Here is an 18979-nt window from a genome sequence, read left to right on the forward strand (position 1 = left end):
TATTGAATGTAACAAAAATTGTTTATCATAAATATTTGTTTTGTAATAGTTAATATGTAGACACCTGTCATATTGGAGATTCTTTCCAGATATACTTTTTCATGGTGGATTAAATCATCATTATCAATCCTTTTGAGATCTTGAATTAAATCTTTAATATTTTATTTAGGTTCGTATAAACCATCTGGAAACAAATAAATGGAATGCATGTAAAATCGTCTAAAAACCGTTTTATTTCACACGTAAATATTTTTAGGACCGCTAAAAAGCCCGTAAAGTATCAAAATCTTTAGAGTGTCATACCTGCTAACGAAACAATTTCTTCGAAAATTCGTTGCTTTTCTACAAATACTTGTCCAATTCACTTTTTAACTGATCATAATTCTTAATCATGGTAAATGACATGCCATGAATACTACTTTTAATAGGTTTAGCCATTTTAAATCCAAAATTAGGAAGAAAAATAAGGGATAATATATAAAAAAGGAATCAGTGACACTTAGATTGATTAATAATGTTACCAACATGAAAGTTTTCAAAAATAATGAGTGACACGATTCACTGTCCAAACTATATCAAATATTTCTAAACTATGAATTGAGAAAAATTACAACTGATCGTGTATCTTTCGTCTTCTTTTTACTTATTATATTTGCATAAGAAAAAGGATGCAACCATATAATTTTCAGTTTTTATTTTATCATTCCTTCTATGTAATTCCTTATTCTTAGCAATAGATATGATCTACTTGAACGATAGTACATCCTTAAACGTCTATGGGACTCATTAGCTTTCATTCGTTGTCGTGCCACAGATAATTTTTTTATTGTTTTGGATTGGTAGCATTGCAACATTCCAAAGCCAGCCGTCAAACCGTCAACGCAAGTCATCCGTCAAATTCTATAGTGCTTGTAGATATTTTTGCTTTTCCGCCAAAGTACAGAGTCATTCTAGATTTGCCAAAATGGCAGAGGGCCAAGAAGAACCTAAAAAAATTACGATTACAGTGAAAACTCCAAAAGAAAAACAACAAGTGGAGATAGAAGAGGATGCAGACATAAAAAAAGTGAGTACTCTCCTGGCCGAAACATTGCCCATGGCGTAATAACACAGATATTGGACACGCAATCAGTGACGACATTTGTTTAATGAATCGGCAATGTAATCTAAAATTACATTACGTGCTTTCAGTTAAAAGATGTATTGTCACCAAAATTCAATGCCGAACCGGAACAACTATGTCTCATCTTTGCCGGAAAGATAATGAACGATGCTGACACTTTGAAGCAGCACAATATCAAGGATGGTTTGACAGTTCATCTTGTGATCAAGACGCCTCCAAGGCCTGAGCCAGAAGGTGCTGCTCGCCGTCCACCAGGTAGATGCCTATACTAGTTCTAAGACGTCAGTTGTTAACACGTACATTGAGTGAGTGGAGTTCTTAGTGTGGTAGTTGTATACTACATTTACATACATACCACATTACATGACAATAATAAATGTTTATTTTTTTGTTTTTAATCATAGATTAAATAATCTTTAATTAAATATTTTCAGCTGATATTGGTGCTACACCTTTTGGACTAAATTCATTGGGTGGTCTTGCTGGTCTGGAAAGTTTGGGTCTTGGACAAAGTACATTTATGGATTTACAGGTATGTCAAATTTTAGTAAACTACATTCTTTCTGAAATTGAATTATATTTGTCATTTTAATTGCTAGATTTCATCATTAGTTTGTTTAAGTATATGATGTTAATAACTCTAAAATGTTTACTCACATTTTGTATTAAAAGAAATTAAATTTATTGCGAAGAATGTGGTAAGTTTAGGTAATATTATACATTTTGTGTAACCTTAACATTCAGCCAGCTTGGCATGCAACATTTTTTTATGTATTATTAACAATCAACTATTAATTACAAATTATATTACTAAAGCCACATTGAAGTTCAAGTTATTATTGTCAATTTATACATGCATCTCATTATTTTTTACTAGGTTACATCAGTCATACATTTACAAATATGTAATGTATTATGTATGTATGATAATAAGTAATTTGATTATGATGGAAGTTACTATTTAATTTTTTATATGTAATATAATAAATATTGTTTATTATCAAAACAAAACTATATTTTGTTTCATAATGTTTGATCATTATATAAATTAATATATTTTTGGTTACAGGCTCGAATGCAACAGGAGCTTCTATCAAACCCAGAGATGTTACGGCAAGTCTTAGATAATCCACTCGTGCAGCAGATGATGAATGATCCAGAAAACATGAGGACACTTATCACATCCAATCCACAAATGCAGGATCTCATGGCGGTAAGTAAAATTAAAAATTTATAACCATTAAATTGTAGGAATCCTATGTCAGTCATAAGTAAACCTGGAATTAATGAAAGTACAACTGGATATTATGGATGCAATAGCTTTTTGAAAATATTTTTCTAGTGTTGTCATAGCTCATTTGTTTACTAGTGTCACTTATGTACATCTTAAAACAACAATAACCTATATTTCTTTTTTTTATTATTATATGATAATTTTCTATTTATATGTGTTGGTTTCTATGCTTTATACACCCATAGAAATGAAAAAAGTATTTTAAGTTACTTTTTATCTACTAGTTAAAATTTTATGTGAGAGCAACATCAAATGAGTAAATAATAGAAAAATATTTAGCAAAATACCCACTTTTCTAAATATTATATTAAAAGACAAACAAATCAATTATTTATTTTAATTTAACCTTTAAGATAGATAATTTATACATTTATAAATTTATTACCTATTTAGTAACTAGTAAAGTAAAATTTGCAAGCGAAATTGTATTTTATTTATCAATCTTAAAGTACTTTTTAAAATCTGTCCATTACAAACCTAAATGTTCAATTAATTAAGCAGTTTTTTATTAGTCACCACAAAATAATTTATAGTCAAGATCTGTTCTTTATATTCCACTATCTTTTACTTACGACTTTGTGACTGATATGTTCAGGATAAAAATTTGTTAAAAAGGAGATATCTTTCCACCTTGTATAGCATCTATATACTAATACATTTCATAGTGATTGATTAAGTCAATAAATCACCAATGTTGGTCAGCTAACAAACAAACTTACGTTTGTAATATTAAAAGGGATTTACTTTTCCATATATGTAATTATATATGTATATTTTATTAGAATAAGGTAACAGAAAAAATATTGAGATGGTTCTTAATGTGGTACATTAGATTGACACTTGACTGGTATTATGTATATCTATTGACAGAGAAATCCAGAAATTAGTCATATGCTAAACAACCCAGAGCTGTTGCGTCAGACTATGGAATTAGCACGTAATCCTGCCATGCTGCAAGAACTTATGCGGTCACATGATCGTGCACTGTCCAATCTTGAGAGTATACCTGGTAAATAATATTTTAAAACACTTCACAATTTACATACAAGAATATAAAAGAATCATTAACCTATAATAACAACCTTTTTTCTATTTTTGAATAGGTTTTATTTTATATTATCCTTTTTTAAATTAGCAAAATTTTGTACTTCCAAGAAATTGTATTCCAAGATATTCCATAAATCTTGTCAATACAAGTTTCATTTGTTAGTTTAATTAAACATGAATATTGATTTATATTTAATAAAACAACCAATTTTAATAAAATTAGAATTTTTAAATTATTAAAGACAAAAATAGAATTTTCTAATAAATATGACATGGGAACCTTTGAGAAATATCACCCTTTCACAAAAAATAAATATTAATATATTTGTTTTCAGGTGGTTACAATGCTCTACAGAGAATGTACAGAGACATTCAAGAACCGATGTTGAATGTCGCCAGTAGTATGGCAGGAAATCCTTTTTCAGGACTAGTGGATAATTCAGGTAATACCTACTTTTATGAAATAAACTAGTTGTACCTGTAAGTTCATACATAGTATTCAGAATCAATTTAATTCATAAAAAACATAGTGTCCATACAAAATATTTCTTTTTAAATATGATAATTATATTGGGAGATTACATGATAATAATATAAAATAAATTTAGTAGCCATAAACTGCCAGAAACTTATTCAACAGTCAGTCTTATGATCTTGCTGTTCACTCTCTTAGAATTAAACTATTGTGCATTTTAATATACAGATGGTACAAACCCACAACAAGGGGCAGAAAACCGGCAACCATTGCCGAACCCATGGCAACGTGGGGGCGGGGGCGGAGGAACTGGTACAACGGGGAGTAGCGCCGCGGGCACAGGGCCTGGCCTCATCAACACGCCGGGCATGCAGTCACTGCTGCAGCAGATGTCAGAAAACCCGCGCCTCATGCAGTCCATGTTGTCTGCGCCATACACCAATGACATGCTGCAAGCACTCTCTGCCAATCCGGAAATGGCTGCGCAGCTTATTAATCAAGTTCGTTTTTCTTAGTCGAGTGAATCATTTGTTTGCATATATTTAAAATTCTTGAAAGTAATTTTTCAGGATATAAAAATTTAATATACATTACATATTAAATTTTCATATACATATAAATTTTTTGTATCCTGCAAAAAAACTTTCATGAAGAAAAAGACAAAAGATAAGATTTTAAAAAGGAAAGAATGTGTCTACACGATTTTGAATCACGTTCGTTATATCCTTTGTTATTCCTGTTATAACTCTGTACCTAATAATTTCACTGTCAAAATAATAACCTAAACATAGATTAAATACTTTCTTGAAGTAATTTATCAAAATCTGAAAATAAATATTGAATCGTTCCTACGAATATATATTTAATATTTAAATTAGTGAAAACCATATCTGCCCTGTGCTAAATCTTCTTGTTTTCTTAAAATTTTCATTTGAAAAAAAGGATTTCATCTATAGAGCACAGAAAATCTTATTCTAAAATTTCTATGTTATTAATACTTAAATATTTTGTATACTACAGAATCCAATGTTTGCCAACAATCCCCAACTGCAAGATCAAATTCGTACTATGATGCCACAAATGCTCGCCCAACTACAGAACCCTGAGATGCAGCAAATGATGTCTAACCCACAGGTGATTTATTATTATTTTTATTTATATACATGTTCTGTATATAACATTTATTACGGTGTTGTCATTCTACAAATTAAAAAACCATAAAGCATAACATCTGTGTAGATTCAATTAATAATGTACATTTATTTAAAAACAATGCTGATTTCAATGTATTCTTTGGATATATTTTAAAATGTTTCCTCCGATCACTCATCTCAGAGAAATTATTTCAGTCGGCCTTGTTAAAAAAAAATGGATGCATTAAATACAGTCACAAACAATACAAAATTACTTAATCGGTGACATAAATTCATCAACTGAATAATAGTACTCCTTTAATAAAAAAGTTCTGTGTTTTTTATACTGCTGAGGTAGCAAACAAGCATATGGTCCACCTGATGGTAAGCGGTTACCATAACTTATTTACGCCTGCAATACCAAGGGTATTACGACTGCGTTGCCGACCCTGAAAAAACTTCTTTACCCGCTTTTGACGAACCCCTATGCTATAGTCATTGGAAAAATTTCGACAGATTCGATTTTGACAGATGAGCGAAATTTTTTCGACAATAAATTTCGATCATTCTATAACCTAAGCGTTCGTGGGGGAAAACATCTCTGAAAACGCTTTGTACGTGACCATCTAGGCTCTAGAGTATGAGGGTGATCTCTCTATCGATGGCGAGCTGTAAAATGGCAGAAAGTTTGTGTCTAAATTTATTTTTGTTTAGGTAACTAAACTGATTGATAAAGCGACCTATGTTTCACAATCTCCAGACCAAGCGATAGTCTACTCTCAAAATATTGTCTTTATGTGCTTCCTTTGTATTTTCTCTCATCGTCAGTTTTATATTCACAAACGTGTTTAGCGAAATTTGTTAATGTTATCAAAATATAAAGATAAGACACTGTAAGGAAACCCAATTTTTTTAAATATTTACGACATGATTTGGGTTTCTATATCCGTACGATTGTTCTTATCGCTCTTTTTTAAAACACAAATATTTTATCGATATTGTAGTTGTAGCTTCTATGTATATTATGAAAAAGCTATTTAAGTATGTCTGTCTGTTGTCTAGTGTCCATAGTACAACTGTAGGTAGTTGGAGAGTAGATGGTGCCGTGTAATAATATATCCAACTATTTTTCCATATTGTATAGAAGAATATTTTTATATTTGTTTCCCGCGATTAGGCCCTGAACGCGTTGCTTCAAATACAACAAGGAATGGAGCAGCTGCGCACGGCGGCGCCCAGCCTCGTGAACAACCTGGGGCTGGGCGTGGGCACCGCCACCGCCACGCCGCCCGCCCAGTCCGCACCTCCCACGCAGCCCGCACAAACCCCGCAGAACAATACTCAAGCGCGTCAACAACAGAACTCCGAGCTATTCACGCAGGTTTGTGAATTCTGCCGCTACATTCAGTTTCTATACAAATCTCAAATTTTACAAGTGTTCATTGAAGACTAAATCCTAAATTGTGAATAGGTTTTATATAAAAACATAGCAATGTTTATCTTATAATAACAATATTTACAAAGAAAATAAAAATAATAAATATTTTTATATGAACCTACAGTGGATTAAATCAAGAAACGTTATTTTTATAACCTATTCTGCTAAGTAATATAAAATAATATCTTTTCTATACAGTTTATGCAGCGAATGGTGGCAGCGATGGCGAACAACCAGAACAACTCGTCACAACCACCAGAACAGCGCTACTCTCAACAGCTAGAACAGCTCGCCGCAATGGGTTTCCTAAACCGCGAGGCCAATTTGCAAGGTACAATATACTTAACAGTACAAATTAATATAATACTATTTTACTTTCAAACCGCCACTTCATCTTCATGACGGGGGCAAAGAGTAGCATGTGATGATTGGTCGAGCTTTTGACATAAATAATTATTAGATCATCACTAATATAATAAATGTTAAAATTAATTATAATTATTGGATTTTATAGTATAAGTTTCATATTAATTGCTTGGTCCTTTAACTAGGAATTATGTTATCATGTGTTACAAAACCTGACATTTAATAACTTAGGATACAATTCAAAACGCCTAAAATAGTGACATTTTAAAAATGTCACAAATGAATCTAGGACCATGTGTACATAAAAAAAAAGTATTGTATTATATATACCACTTTGCCACAAAGGTTAACTTATTAATAATTATTAGCTATATAAAGCAGCTAATAGCTTTAGGATTAATATTAAAATTCTTCGTGTTTATAGCGGGTAGTTGCATTGCACCATTTTAAATTTCTTTCTATAAGTTAAAAATTTCCTTTCCAGCACTTATCGCGACCTTCGGCGACGTAAACGCGGCCGTAGAGAGGCTACTGGCTCTGGGCCAACTGTCCATGAGCTAACACTCGCGCACCTCATAACTTGCATCCCCACACCGTGGCTACTACTCGCTTGCGACACCTACCCTGTTCCCTTACATCGACTCTATTCCTGTATAAACAAACATTAATAACTTATTTACATGCAAGGTCAGAACTATTGTCAATGAACAAATGTCTCTATCTGATCTATAACAGTATCCATTTAATAAGACATTCCATATGCCAAATATACAGGGGTGTTACTCATTTTTTTGTTGTTATATAAACGTAGGATTATCAAATGTCATTAAATTTGTCTGATTAAAAAGCATCGATTCATTCTAATGTTGCATGTGTAAAGATAATTTTACGCACGTGCTTATTTAAGCAAACGACTAATTATAAAAAAAAAAAAAAACTTTTAATTAATTTCGCATCAAATAAATACATTTTATTTATTTGATGGGAGTTAAATTATAACTTATGTTCATTTTTTAATGATTACACATATGTAACGGGATTTACTATTTTTGTCGTTTCCGATAATTATTTTGACTTCATCCGGAAATATTCAGAGGACATACAGCGCTTTAACGGAATGAAGGCGCCCGTACAGACTTCTTTATGGATTCTGTGAGCTGTAGCCCTCAGTGCAAGACGAGATGCAGCGACGCAAAACCCCATACGCCTGAAGAAGACTTGCGGCTTATGTCGAAACAATTATCGGAAACTACAAACAGTAAGTTAATAAAATTTCCTGTTATGTATTTATATAAACCAATTAAATGTTAAAGGTCAGATAAGACTTGCCAGAGTTGTTTGTTCTTAAACAATATTGAATATCTCTAAATTAAATGTTCAATTCATTTCTACAAGTAAAATTACGGGTAAGTAACAAATTGAAACTGTGTCCCAAGCCCCAATATTTATGTACAGTCTGACGTTTAGTTCACATTAGTGGCGGAATACTACAGCAGGGGGTTAGAATATCCTATAATCATTATTGTGCAGGATTATACTACGATAAAGCCTTCATTTAATAACATATAGATGATAGATATTGTCACCAGACCTTATAGAAACATAAACATTCTGTTATCAATGCTGTTAGAGGAAAAATATATAGGATTAACATAAGCTTACGGGTGTAGTGGTAGACTAGATACCACCATACTATGTTATTATTTGTAAATTTATGTCAATCCTTTCGGTCCAGTCAAAAATTAGTTCAGACTCCTTCATCAATCGTTATACTATGCGTATTTAACTAGACCTTGCCCAAATGTCTGATGTCCACCGTAGGATGTACTTACATGTGGGAGTACAAATGAGCTGTTTTTTTAACGAGTCTGGCTCCGCTAAACAATAAATACGCCGATAGTATACTATATATTCAGCCATTTAATCATGCTCATAACTGTAGCAAAACTGACAGCAAAACCTATCGTCTTATGATTGTCTAATTATTTATCTAAATCTGTTAATCTTCAGTCCGCCTGTGGTCCACAGATAATTTTTTTTAAAAAAGAATATGCGAGGTTAATTGGTTGCCTTTATTAAGTCACACGCCTTACAAAATTCTTTATCCTCGTCACAATAAGATGGAAATATTATTGTAACTTTTTTTATATTTAAAGTTACAAGACTTGTAACTGAAATATGCTTTTTTATGTACTCAATATATTTCATTATAGCTTATATAATATATTAGAAAAGAAAATCAATAGACAGTATAAACGATGTTAGCAATTAGAATTCTTAAATTAGCATAAATATTATTTAATGTCAACTAAATTAAATAAATTATCAGTACAGTTGCTATAATAACGCAGTTAATTTGCAATTATAAAGTGGGTGAGTAGCCAAACTACAAAAAGAAGTCAGAATTGAAATATGCCAGATATTTTTTTCTGACCATTGTGAACATCGCGTAATTATTAATGCGAGTGTATAAGTCTAACATTTTACAAATAAATTTCATTCCTTCTTGTTTTAGATATGTACTACTATATGAAATTAAAATTTATTTTTTAACTATATTATTATTAAACAAATCGGGCATAAAATTCATCTTGTGTATTTACTACTGTAAAGAATTATATTGATATAATTGTAGGATTATTTTGTTTACAACGTCAACACCATTATAGTTTATCGTTTGCGTAAAACGTAATTAGTGTTCTACGTAATAATGAGAAATGGGCATAAGTGATAAGGTTTTGACCTTATTATGCAAGTGTTTGTACCAACTATGCGATGTGATAATAAATTACGTGTATCTGTCAGGAGCAAACATTATTAAATCACTGACATTCGTTTTGATCCTCTGATCCATATTGTCAACTTCTATATATTTTACTTAAACTCATATTATAAAAAGGGAAAATTTCGGAAAAATTGAGATCAACCCGTGCAAAGCCGGGACGGATCGCTAGTCCAATATATATAGTATAAATTTTTTCACCTTGGTATTTTGAGGATATATTATTCTATTTTTATACTATACAGTAATCTCCCTATAACACGGGTATTCCTCCATATAACGCGGGGAGTGAATATTCTATTAAAAAAATATGTCGGTGCAACGTTATTTCAGATGGCTCCAACAGTAAATAAACATGTAATAAAACTGTTAATTTATTTGAAATTAACTGTTTTTTTAGTTACATACGCATAAGGTTTTTTTATTTAAAATGTTCTTAGTTTGATTTTAATAAAACACATACATATTTCGTTCGTAACATAGTTTTTTCTTAATATTCAATATGAACCCCCTTAACGTGAAAAGTTAAACGTGAATCATTTGTTCATAATGTGTTATACGGGATCGTACAAGCGTGTTATACGAGAATATTTCTACAATGCATTTTTCTATAACGTGGAACGAATCTACCGTGTGATAGGGGGGAATACTGTACTGTGTTATTTGTTCTATAAAATTCTCTCAAACAAAGAGATCATACCTTCTTATGAGTAATGTTTTATTTTTCTTAATAATCATAAAAACTCATAATCTCTTATTAGAGATAAGCTCGCCTTTGTACATTATGTTTATAATGAATTGTAATTACCAGTATGTTTTGTGTACAATAAAGAATAAAGAATTTTGTAATAGATTACAGTATGTAATAGATAAAGAACTAAAATATTAATAATTTTTATGTACAAACACTTGTTTAATAAAACAATATTATAATATTATAATCGATCATTATGTATTTAGTTACGTACATAATAGGTACTTGCGGTTTGCAAAGAAAGACATCATTAAAGAACATGTCTGTCATTAAACCATGTTTAGAGTAGTAATATTTCTTGTATAAAAGGAAGATTATATATTACACCAATTTTCTTTTTTTAATTAATTGTATAGATGAGAGTTCTGTTATGTCAAAACTGATTATTCACATTTAGTATTTGCAGTTAATTATTAAACACGCAAAATTTTAAGCGTTACGCAAACGATTTTAATATAATGTAAATATATTTCATTTGAAAAAAAAATTGTAATTTCTGTTACAGATACGTCTGTAAATGTCGAAAAATGGTGTCCATAACGATTGTATAGTTTATATATAAATAGGCTTGGTTAACTGTATGGGTGCGTCACAAATACGTAAGGGAGCAATTATAAAATTATCAACGTAATGGGACAGATCAGCAGCGCATTTGATAACCTATGTGTATAAGCTGGAAACGAACTTTTACCTTCACATCTATTTTAACGGGTAATATGTATAACAGGAATTTTTTGATGTTTTCGATAATTGTTTCTACTTCATCCTGAAGTCTTCAGGGCGACGTAGCGACTCGCCTCGCACTGCGGGCTGCTGCTCGGATGAGGTCGAAACAATGGTCGTAAACGACTGTATATTCATAAAATTCCCGTTACATATATATAGACATCGCTAAAAAATAAACATGAGTTTTAAAAATATTTTGTTATTATGTTTTGTTTATTATGTTTCACTTTTTCAAATTGAAAGTTAAGTGAAAAAGACAAAAGAATTCATTAAAATAGGTTTGCTATTATATATTAAATTAATTTGACGTTTTTGAAGTGAATAAAGGGGTAAGGATATAAGTCTGGATCTATTGCGAAAAATAAACGATATCAATGTTTATCGTTCATCTTGATGATTAACCTTGAACATAATGTGACATAAGTGTACGTTCAGTACAATATAAGGTCCGGCGAAATAGAAAAAACAAGCCTAATATTATTTTTTTTCTTATTCACATAGTTTTTTTATATCATGCTTTAGGATTGTATAAAAATGTTGAACAAGTGAATAACTGAACATTCGCGACAGTTAGACATACTATTTGGTTCGAATAGCTTGTTATGGTTCAGCGCAGACTAACGGACTGACGGCGAATAAACATATTATTTTGTTATCAGTGAAAGTCAACTTTAGCATAGCAAAAACGACGACACTCGGTACCGATTGGAGGCGTGGCGGCTTTGTGATGCCCACTCGTCTCAACGAGTTTTGCATTCAATAACTTCTCTTTCACGTCAACTCTGTTAAATCTGCGCAGACTCTAATTGCTTACTGATAGAAATGTCCGTCCTCATCATTACTATAATAATTTACCCTTTATTTTATGTAAAATTGTGCCTGAACTAAATTTTATATCAGTGTCATGAAGTTTTCGTGATCAGGGTACTAAATTGTACTACAATAATTGTACTGTTTATGTCATAGAAATATTTAGTTTGATTAGCTATCGTGGTTCACAAACATTGCATGCAACTGACGGGCACTGCTTTTACAATATAATACGAGCAATCACTCGCGATGTGATCCTTACACTTTATTATATGTACCTAAATATGTACTTTTATGTCTTGTCATAAGAAGAATACACTACATTCTGTTCTGTAAGCCTTGTTTACGGAAATCAGAAGCTTAGCACGCTATTTAATCTCTAGGGGCATATTTGACAGTGCATATATGATTTAAGCCATTTGACCATTTATGGTGCCACTTACGAGCCTCTGTATAAACAAACATAATCCTCACGCAGCACAGATTCATCTATATTCGTAAATGAGGCGGTAGAACTATAAACATGTAGCCAAATTTATTCAATTGTGTTACAAATCATATAATAGATAAGAAAGCATACAAATTTTGGGACAACATTGAACATAGAGATGTTACTAGGGTCAATCGCTGTAACATCGGTTCCTCAGTAACGCGCACTTGCATTTTATAATCCTATATCGGTTTTAAGTTGTGGTGGTGAAACTATTTGAATGTATAACTTGTTTGTAGTTTATTGTAGTGGTTTTATAGTGAATTCATTAAATTTAAGTTGTAAAATATCAAGGACTGCTGTTGCTCAGTTTTATAGGAAAGTTTTGTTGATTTTGCCCAGAAATGAAAAAAAAAAAAGAATCACGGTTTATTTATTGATATTTTAATCTTAAAATCTAGTAAAATATATAGCTAACTTATTATATGGAAATCCTTCATGTTAGTTTTTCTATGTTTCCTTTCTCGTTTTATATATTTATATAATTTCAGTTAACTAAAGATTACACGTAATGTTTGTAAAAATGTAAAGCGTGTACTCTGTGATGTATTCTAGACTGCTAGAATTGTCTTAAATCGTATGAATCTGGGTGAAGCATTGATATGTGACCGAATGCAATTATTATAAATAAATATAAATTACATTGTTGTTTTATTTTTAAATACCCACTTTGTGTAGACACCTACTAAATATACTCGAAAAAGGCGAAAATTCAACAGTTAACAGTGCAGTGACTTCACTGAAGTCCTATGTTTTTGATCAACAAATTTATGAGCACTTTTAGTACTGAAAACTCAATAGTAAAATAGTAATTCAAATTTTACGTGGAATTTTATTTGAACCTATTGTTCTATTTTCTTCCTATACCGAGGAAGAGAAATTAGAGAAAACGATTGGAAATTCTCGTTTCTGTATGAAACAAAATCAATAGTGTAAAAATAAAAACTTGTTTATCATATTGATTAGGTAGGTAAGTAGGTACTATTTTAATCTATGTTAGGGCCTAATCATAGGACCTTCGAACCGGATGAATGATTAGAGTCGAATTTGTGCTGCAGTTAAAAGAATAAGTATGGAAATAAGTATAATTGTCGCATCAAATTATACATATAAATAAAATTGGAGTGTTTGTAATATTGGAATAACCGTTTTTTACTACAACAATTTCTGTCTGTCTGTTTGTTCCGCCTAATCTCTGAAATAGCTGGACTGATTTTGACTTTTATTGGCAGGTAGCTGATGTAATAAGGAGTAACTTAGGCTACGTTTATTTTAGAAAAATAGAGTAATGTTGCAATGTCCAAGTACTGTCCAGTACCGCGCGCAGCTCACGCGCATGCCACTATTGGGCCGAGTGCCTTCCACTACTTCTCCCACCAACGAATTTGGAATAAGTAAAAATAAAATTAAGTAGGTATAATATATAAAAAAAAATTAAAGAATCGATTGTTAGGCGGAACGAAATTCGCCGGGTCAGCTAGTTTATAATAAAATAGAACGGCTGGTGCCTAAAATACTGAAAAAGCGAGTAAAGTCGTCGGGGTGAGCGATAGTCCTCATTACTATACCTGGTGTTGAGGTTTTATTTAAGTTATTTTTAAAAATAGAACTTATTCATTTTTCTTGTTATGTCAATGAGTATTTTGTTTATTTAACGTCATTCAACGTCGTTCTCTAACGTCATTATTTTTAAAAACATCTATTATTGTACTAGGGAACAATATATCTTTATTCAGTATCTTATATTTTTTATTGTTTTATTCAACGAACCCTTTACACCTGGTGTTATGTTATGTATCCTAATTAATACCAAAAAGTGTTACGTATTATTCTGCGTCAGGTCAGCTGCAAGTTCCTGCAGTTATTCTTATACATCAATGTTCCCGCCCCGATTACTACTTTTAATGTATTAACAAATTATTCAATTGTTATAAATTTAAGTATATATATACTACTTATTACAGTTTATTTTTTACTGGTCATGCGTATGAAGTCGCGACTTTTATTAGTACTTCAATAAATAATACTATAATAAACGTCTTTTACAATATAGAATCTAGGTGTTACAGTAATTTCTGAATTAATAAAACAATTTATTACAATCAATTCAAAGACCCTTATGTTATAAAAAAAAAAACACTAAACTTGTCTGCTTAGAATTTTTGTATACTAGAAAATATTAAATGATTAATAACTAAAAATTTTAAATCTTAGTGTTTTGATTTTCAGTATTAGTACCAAATCTTTAAATTCTTTTGCTTAGCTACAAGCGCTTACAAAAAAATTTAACTGTCAATGTCAATAAGGAATGTTAGGTTGTCAGGAAAAAGGAAATAAAATTTTTGTTTAGCAAAATTGTGATTCGTATATAGATAAATTTGCATTTATTTAACGCGTCTGTTAGCAAATTACGAAGCAAATGCAACATTTTAATTTAATTAATTTGATCATGTATTGAATACTATTGACATTACACAAACGGTAACCTTTACTTCGTTTCGTCAATAATTTTAAAGATAATATTTACTACTTATATATATTAGAAATCCAATATGTTTTGCTTGTATTTCAGATGTATTCGCCGCGTCAAAAGATATTATGGTTTGCATTTAGTACTAGAATTGTTGTGATATTTTTACAAGCAATATCTAATATCGTGATACCCGACCACGACGCCAATGTTTTTATAAGCCCAGAGGATCCATCGTTACGCAAAACTTATGCAGATACTGCCGTAGATAATTTGTTAGGCGGCATGAAACGATGGGATGCACAATATTTTATACACATTGCACAATATGGATACACTTATGAGAATTGTTTAGCATTTTATCCATTATTTCCAATGGTTGTAAGATATGTAGCATATGGACTATGTAGTTTGTTAGGAACACTGTTAAATTTTCATAGTGCATTGTTAATATCTGCAACAATCATAAATGTTTTAATGTTCATTAAATCTGCTGATGTTTTACATAGATTGAGTTTAAGAGTTCTAAGAAGCGAGTGCAAGGCATACAAATGTACAATACTTTATTGTATTAACCCTGCAAGTATATTCTTTACAGCACCATATTCAGAAACATTATTTGCTTGGATGTCATTTTATACAATGCTTAAATGTACAGAAAATGAATCATTGCGATTTGCTAATATTGATATAACAAGTGGAATGCCTGCAGGGTTTTCCATGATAACTAGATCAAATGGTTCAGTAAATTTAGGTTTCATTCTCTATACAAGTTTCAAAAATGTAATAGAGAGGACATTGCCAGAAATTGTGTACAAATACAAGACATTAAAGCATAGAATTATACTTCCTTTCTTGCTGTTACCTCTGTTCACATCAAGTGTTGCACTTTTTTTGTCTGTGATAATAGCTTTGATCCCATTTCTTTTAGTGCAAACATATAATTATTTTAAATTTTGTGTTCAAAATGATCACAATTTGCCAGAATTTTTGTCTAATACAGAATATGTTTTACCAGGAAGTGCAGAAAGCCCTTGGTGCAATAACACTATACCCTTATCATATTCATATATACAGAGTCATTACTGGGATGTAGGATTTTTTAATTATTATAAATTAAAACAGATTCCTAACTTCATGCTCGCTTCTCCAAGCATATTTTTGATCATGTACCACTGTATGTCTTATATAAACAATAATATAAAATTATGTCTTAGACTTGGATTAAAGTACAATATATTTGGATATTCGAACAAGATGCCTTATAGGCAAAAGCAATATTCTAAAGGATTTGGGGCCAATGATCCTACAATATTTGTGTATGTAGTACATGTAATGTTTTTAACAATATTTTGCATAATTTTTGTTCATATACAAGTATCAACAAGACTTCTGGCATCTGCCAGCCCAGTGTTGTACTGGATATGTTCTAGCAGAATGAATGTAGGCCCTACACCAACTTCAGATCAAAACACTATTAATGAACATTTTCGTCGTATTGGTATTGGAAAAAGAATACCTTCCCATCACTTATCAATAGCTAATTTAGAGGGTGTTGATAATATGTATAGCAAATGGAAAACATTTATAATATCGCGACGCATGCCTGATTTTCAGTCAAGGTTAATACAGTATTATTTTATAGGGTATTTCATAATAGGCACTGTATTTTTCTCAAATTTTTATCCATGGACTTAAAAGATTCGTCTTAAACAGGACATATCACATTTACGTATCAAATTTATTTTTTATCCCTATTTAATGAATTTCAAAGTATTATCAATGAAATTATTTCTAACATATCAGATGACTAAAGTTAATTATTATTGATAACATATAACTCATACAGTTGTGCAAACTTCTCAGGAATAAATTTATGATTTAGAGAATTTTTGGTAATACGATTCGCATTTAGTGCTACCTTTTGTTTATTAATTGATGGAAAATGACAATAAAATAATTTTTTTACTAAACTTATTACTTTAGTTTCAGAGCTTAGTATTGTGTTAAAAATATTTTAATGTTCTTCTTAATGCTAGAATCATAGAGTTTTTTTAATAGATATCGTCATTTTTTTAAGATTTCTAAACATTCCTATTTGATAGTATTATGCATTATAAGACTAAAAATATTAGGTCATATTTAATGTAAGTTGTCTTTAAATAATAACTAGGACTTGACATTTTTCTGCTTGAACTTTAATAAAGCATGGGGCCTTTCAAAGTTATAGTAGGTACTTATAGTCCATTTATATAATAGCATCATCTAGTTAAAAAATCATTGCCTTTATAATTACTTAGGTAAAACGATTGACAAAACTGAACTGCGATTTATTCTAGTCATTAGTTTATAAAATAAATGTTTAATATTTCTTTAATTTATTGTATCAGATACATAATTATTTCAATTTGTCAGTAGTTAGCTAAAGTTGCGCCTAGACGTGTGTAATTTGTAAAATTTGTCATGAAAATAGTATAGACGAGCATTGTAACCGCCTCTATGTTCGCTTAAAATGTGACACGGACATGTGCGTGAGCGTTTTACGAGTATTTAAAATGTTTATCCGAATTACAACTTTCTAATCCATACAGTTATGTAACAAAAAATTTTACTTACAAACACTAAACTTGGGGAACTCGCACGGCAGTAGTGTAGCCAATATTCTTTAAAAGTTAAAGCATTTAGGGAAATTTAAAGGATATGCTTACAAGCGGCGGTTAGCCCAACATCAAGGCACAGAGGAATAATTTTTATTTCGGACTTTTTGGTCCATTAATATGTATTAGTAACAATGTTTTTAAAGTTAATGTTAGTAAATTTACACACGCGCACATACATTAACAATACATATTTATACACAGAATTAACGTTATATTACACTTACATTACCTACAGCTCTAAACGATGCATTTCGTTTAGCCACGTCTGAACACAGCTTAATTTAATTTCTTAGCTTTGTTATTATGCAGACGGAATTGACTTATTGAGTAGGTATAAGTGAAGATCGAGTTTGTTTATGAAGAGAGAGAAACCGACTTGGGTCCAAATAACAACAGCCAAATATATACCTACCTATATATGTATATATATAGGTACCTGAAATGTTTATAAGGCCCATTTTGTCTTGTACAAAATTAAGTAAAGTTTTGTACAAAAATATATGTTTATATATTTTAAAAGAGATTCGGACACGCTTTAAATAGTATTCCGTAGTTATACTCGTATTAAACTTGATTGATCAGACCTTTGCAGTTATTAATTAATAGATTCTAAAATTTTTTTTTTCACATTTTATTAACTTGTTATAGCAAACAATACTATCACCTTCATTCATGTTTTGCCATTTCTGGTACTAGATGTTTTTCTCTATACTCATAATTTTAAAAAAAGTAAAGCTGCTTAGCGACAGAAATGCAATTCGATATAAAGGTTCTTTATGCAGATTTTTGAGTGAAGACTACCCAATTAAAATTTTAAAATTCAACATTTTCTATCAATAAGAAATAGACCTCTTCTGAAGACTCATTGGATGAGATAGTAAACAAAATTTTAAATGTATCAATTTAAACATTACATATAGACATTACAATGAAACTGTAGTCACTTTACTATTGACTACGAAACTCCTAAAAAATATAATTTTCCATGATAATACTTTAATTATGACATAATACAAATATAATTTTATGATATTAATGGTAGGTATGATTCGTATATTTAATAAGCTAATATTCGTTTACTTTTATATTATTTGCAATTATAGGTACCGTCCATTATTTATTACCACTACAACCATCCAAAATAGAAAATAACTAATTAATTTTACTGCCACTTAGAAACTGTTACTGTACAATTAAAATTAATTGTTATTTAAATAAAGTCTTTTAAATCACTTAATATAAGTATTTTTATTAATTAGCTTTTTGCCTATAAAAGTAAGATGCTATATGCTCACATTTAAAGTCAACTTCACTTATAATATTGTTAGATAAGCCAAATTTTTTATGGTTGTGAAATTGTATTTTAATTAGTAAGGTAGCGTGCACAATTGCCATATTTCTTTAACTACTT

General features: G+C 30.5%; 2 protein-coding genes across 2 annotated transcripts; both read left to right on the forward strand.

Moving 5' to 3' along the window:
• Window positions 1–851: 851 nt before the first annotated feature.
• Window positions 852–13079, forward strand: LOC113510648 (ubiquilin-1). The gene is made up of 11 exons (XM_052896255.1): window positions 852–1066; window positions 1192–1378; window positions 1558–1655; window positions 2193–2336; window positions 3288–3426; window positions 3800–3907; window positions 4168–4439; window positions 4960–5073; window positions 6250–6453; window positions 6709–6841; window positions 7361–13079. The coding sequence occupies exons 1-11, from the start codon at window positions 965–967 to the stop codon at window positions 7435–7437; spliced, it is 1578 nt and encodes a 525-aa protein (XP_052752215.1). The 5' UTR covers window positions 852–964; the 3' UTR covers window positions 7438–13079.
• Window positions 13080–14724: 1645 nt separating this feature from the next.
• LOC113510695 (GPI mannosyltransferase 2) lies at window positions 14725–18963 on the forward strand. Its single transcript, XM_026894198.3, has 2 exons — window positions 14725–14919; window positions 15011–18963. The coding sequence occupies exon 2, from the start codon at window positions 15011–15013 to the stop codon at window positions 16604–16606; it is 1596 nt and encodes a 531-aa protein (XP_026749999.1). The 5' UTR covers window positions 14725–14919; the 3' UTR covers window positions 16607–18963.
• The last annotated feature ends 16 nt before the right edge of the window (window positions 18964–18979 follow it).

This window comes from Galleria mellonella, unplaced genomic scaffold (genome assembly GCF_026898425.1).
Source record: "Galleria mellonella isolate WM207_F2 unplaced genomic scaffold, CSIRO_AGI_GalMel_v1 utg32, whole genome shotgun sequence".
Lineage (NCBI taxonomy): Eukaryota > Metazoa > Arthropoda > Insecta > Lepidoptera > Pyralidae > Galleria > Galleria mellonella.

Bases quoted from the DNA above. Each gene is read 5' to 3' on its own strand.
- LOC113510695 (XM_026894198.3), top strand. From the start codon at position 15,011: ATGTATTCGCCGCGTCAAAAGATATTATGGTTTGCATTTAGTACTAGA.
- LOC113510648 (XM_052896255.1), top strand. From the start codon at position 965: ATGGCAGAGGGCCAAGAAGAACCTAAAAAAATTACGATTACAGTGAAA. The intron at 5,074-6,249 runs GTGATTTATTAT...TCCCGCGATTAG, and splicing joins AAATGATGTCTAACCCACAG to GCCCTGAACGCGTTGCTTCA. The intron at 6,842-7,360 runs GTACAATATACT...TTTCCTTTCCAG, and splicing joins CCGCGAGGCCAATTTGCAAG to CACTTATCGCGACCTTCGGC.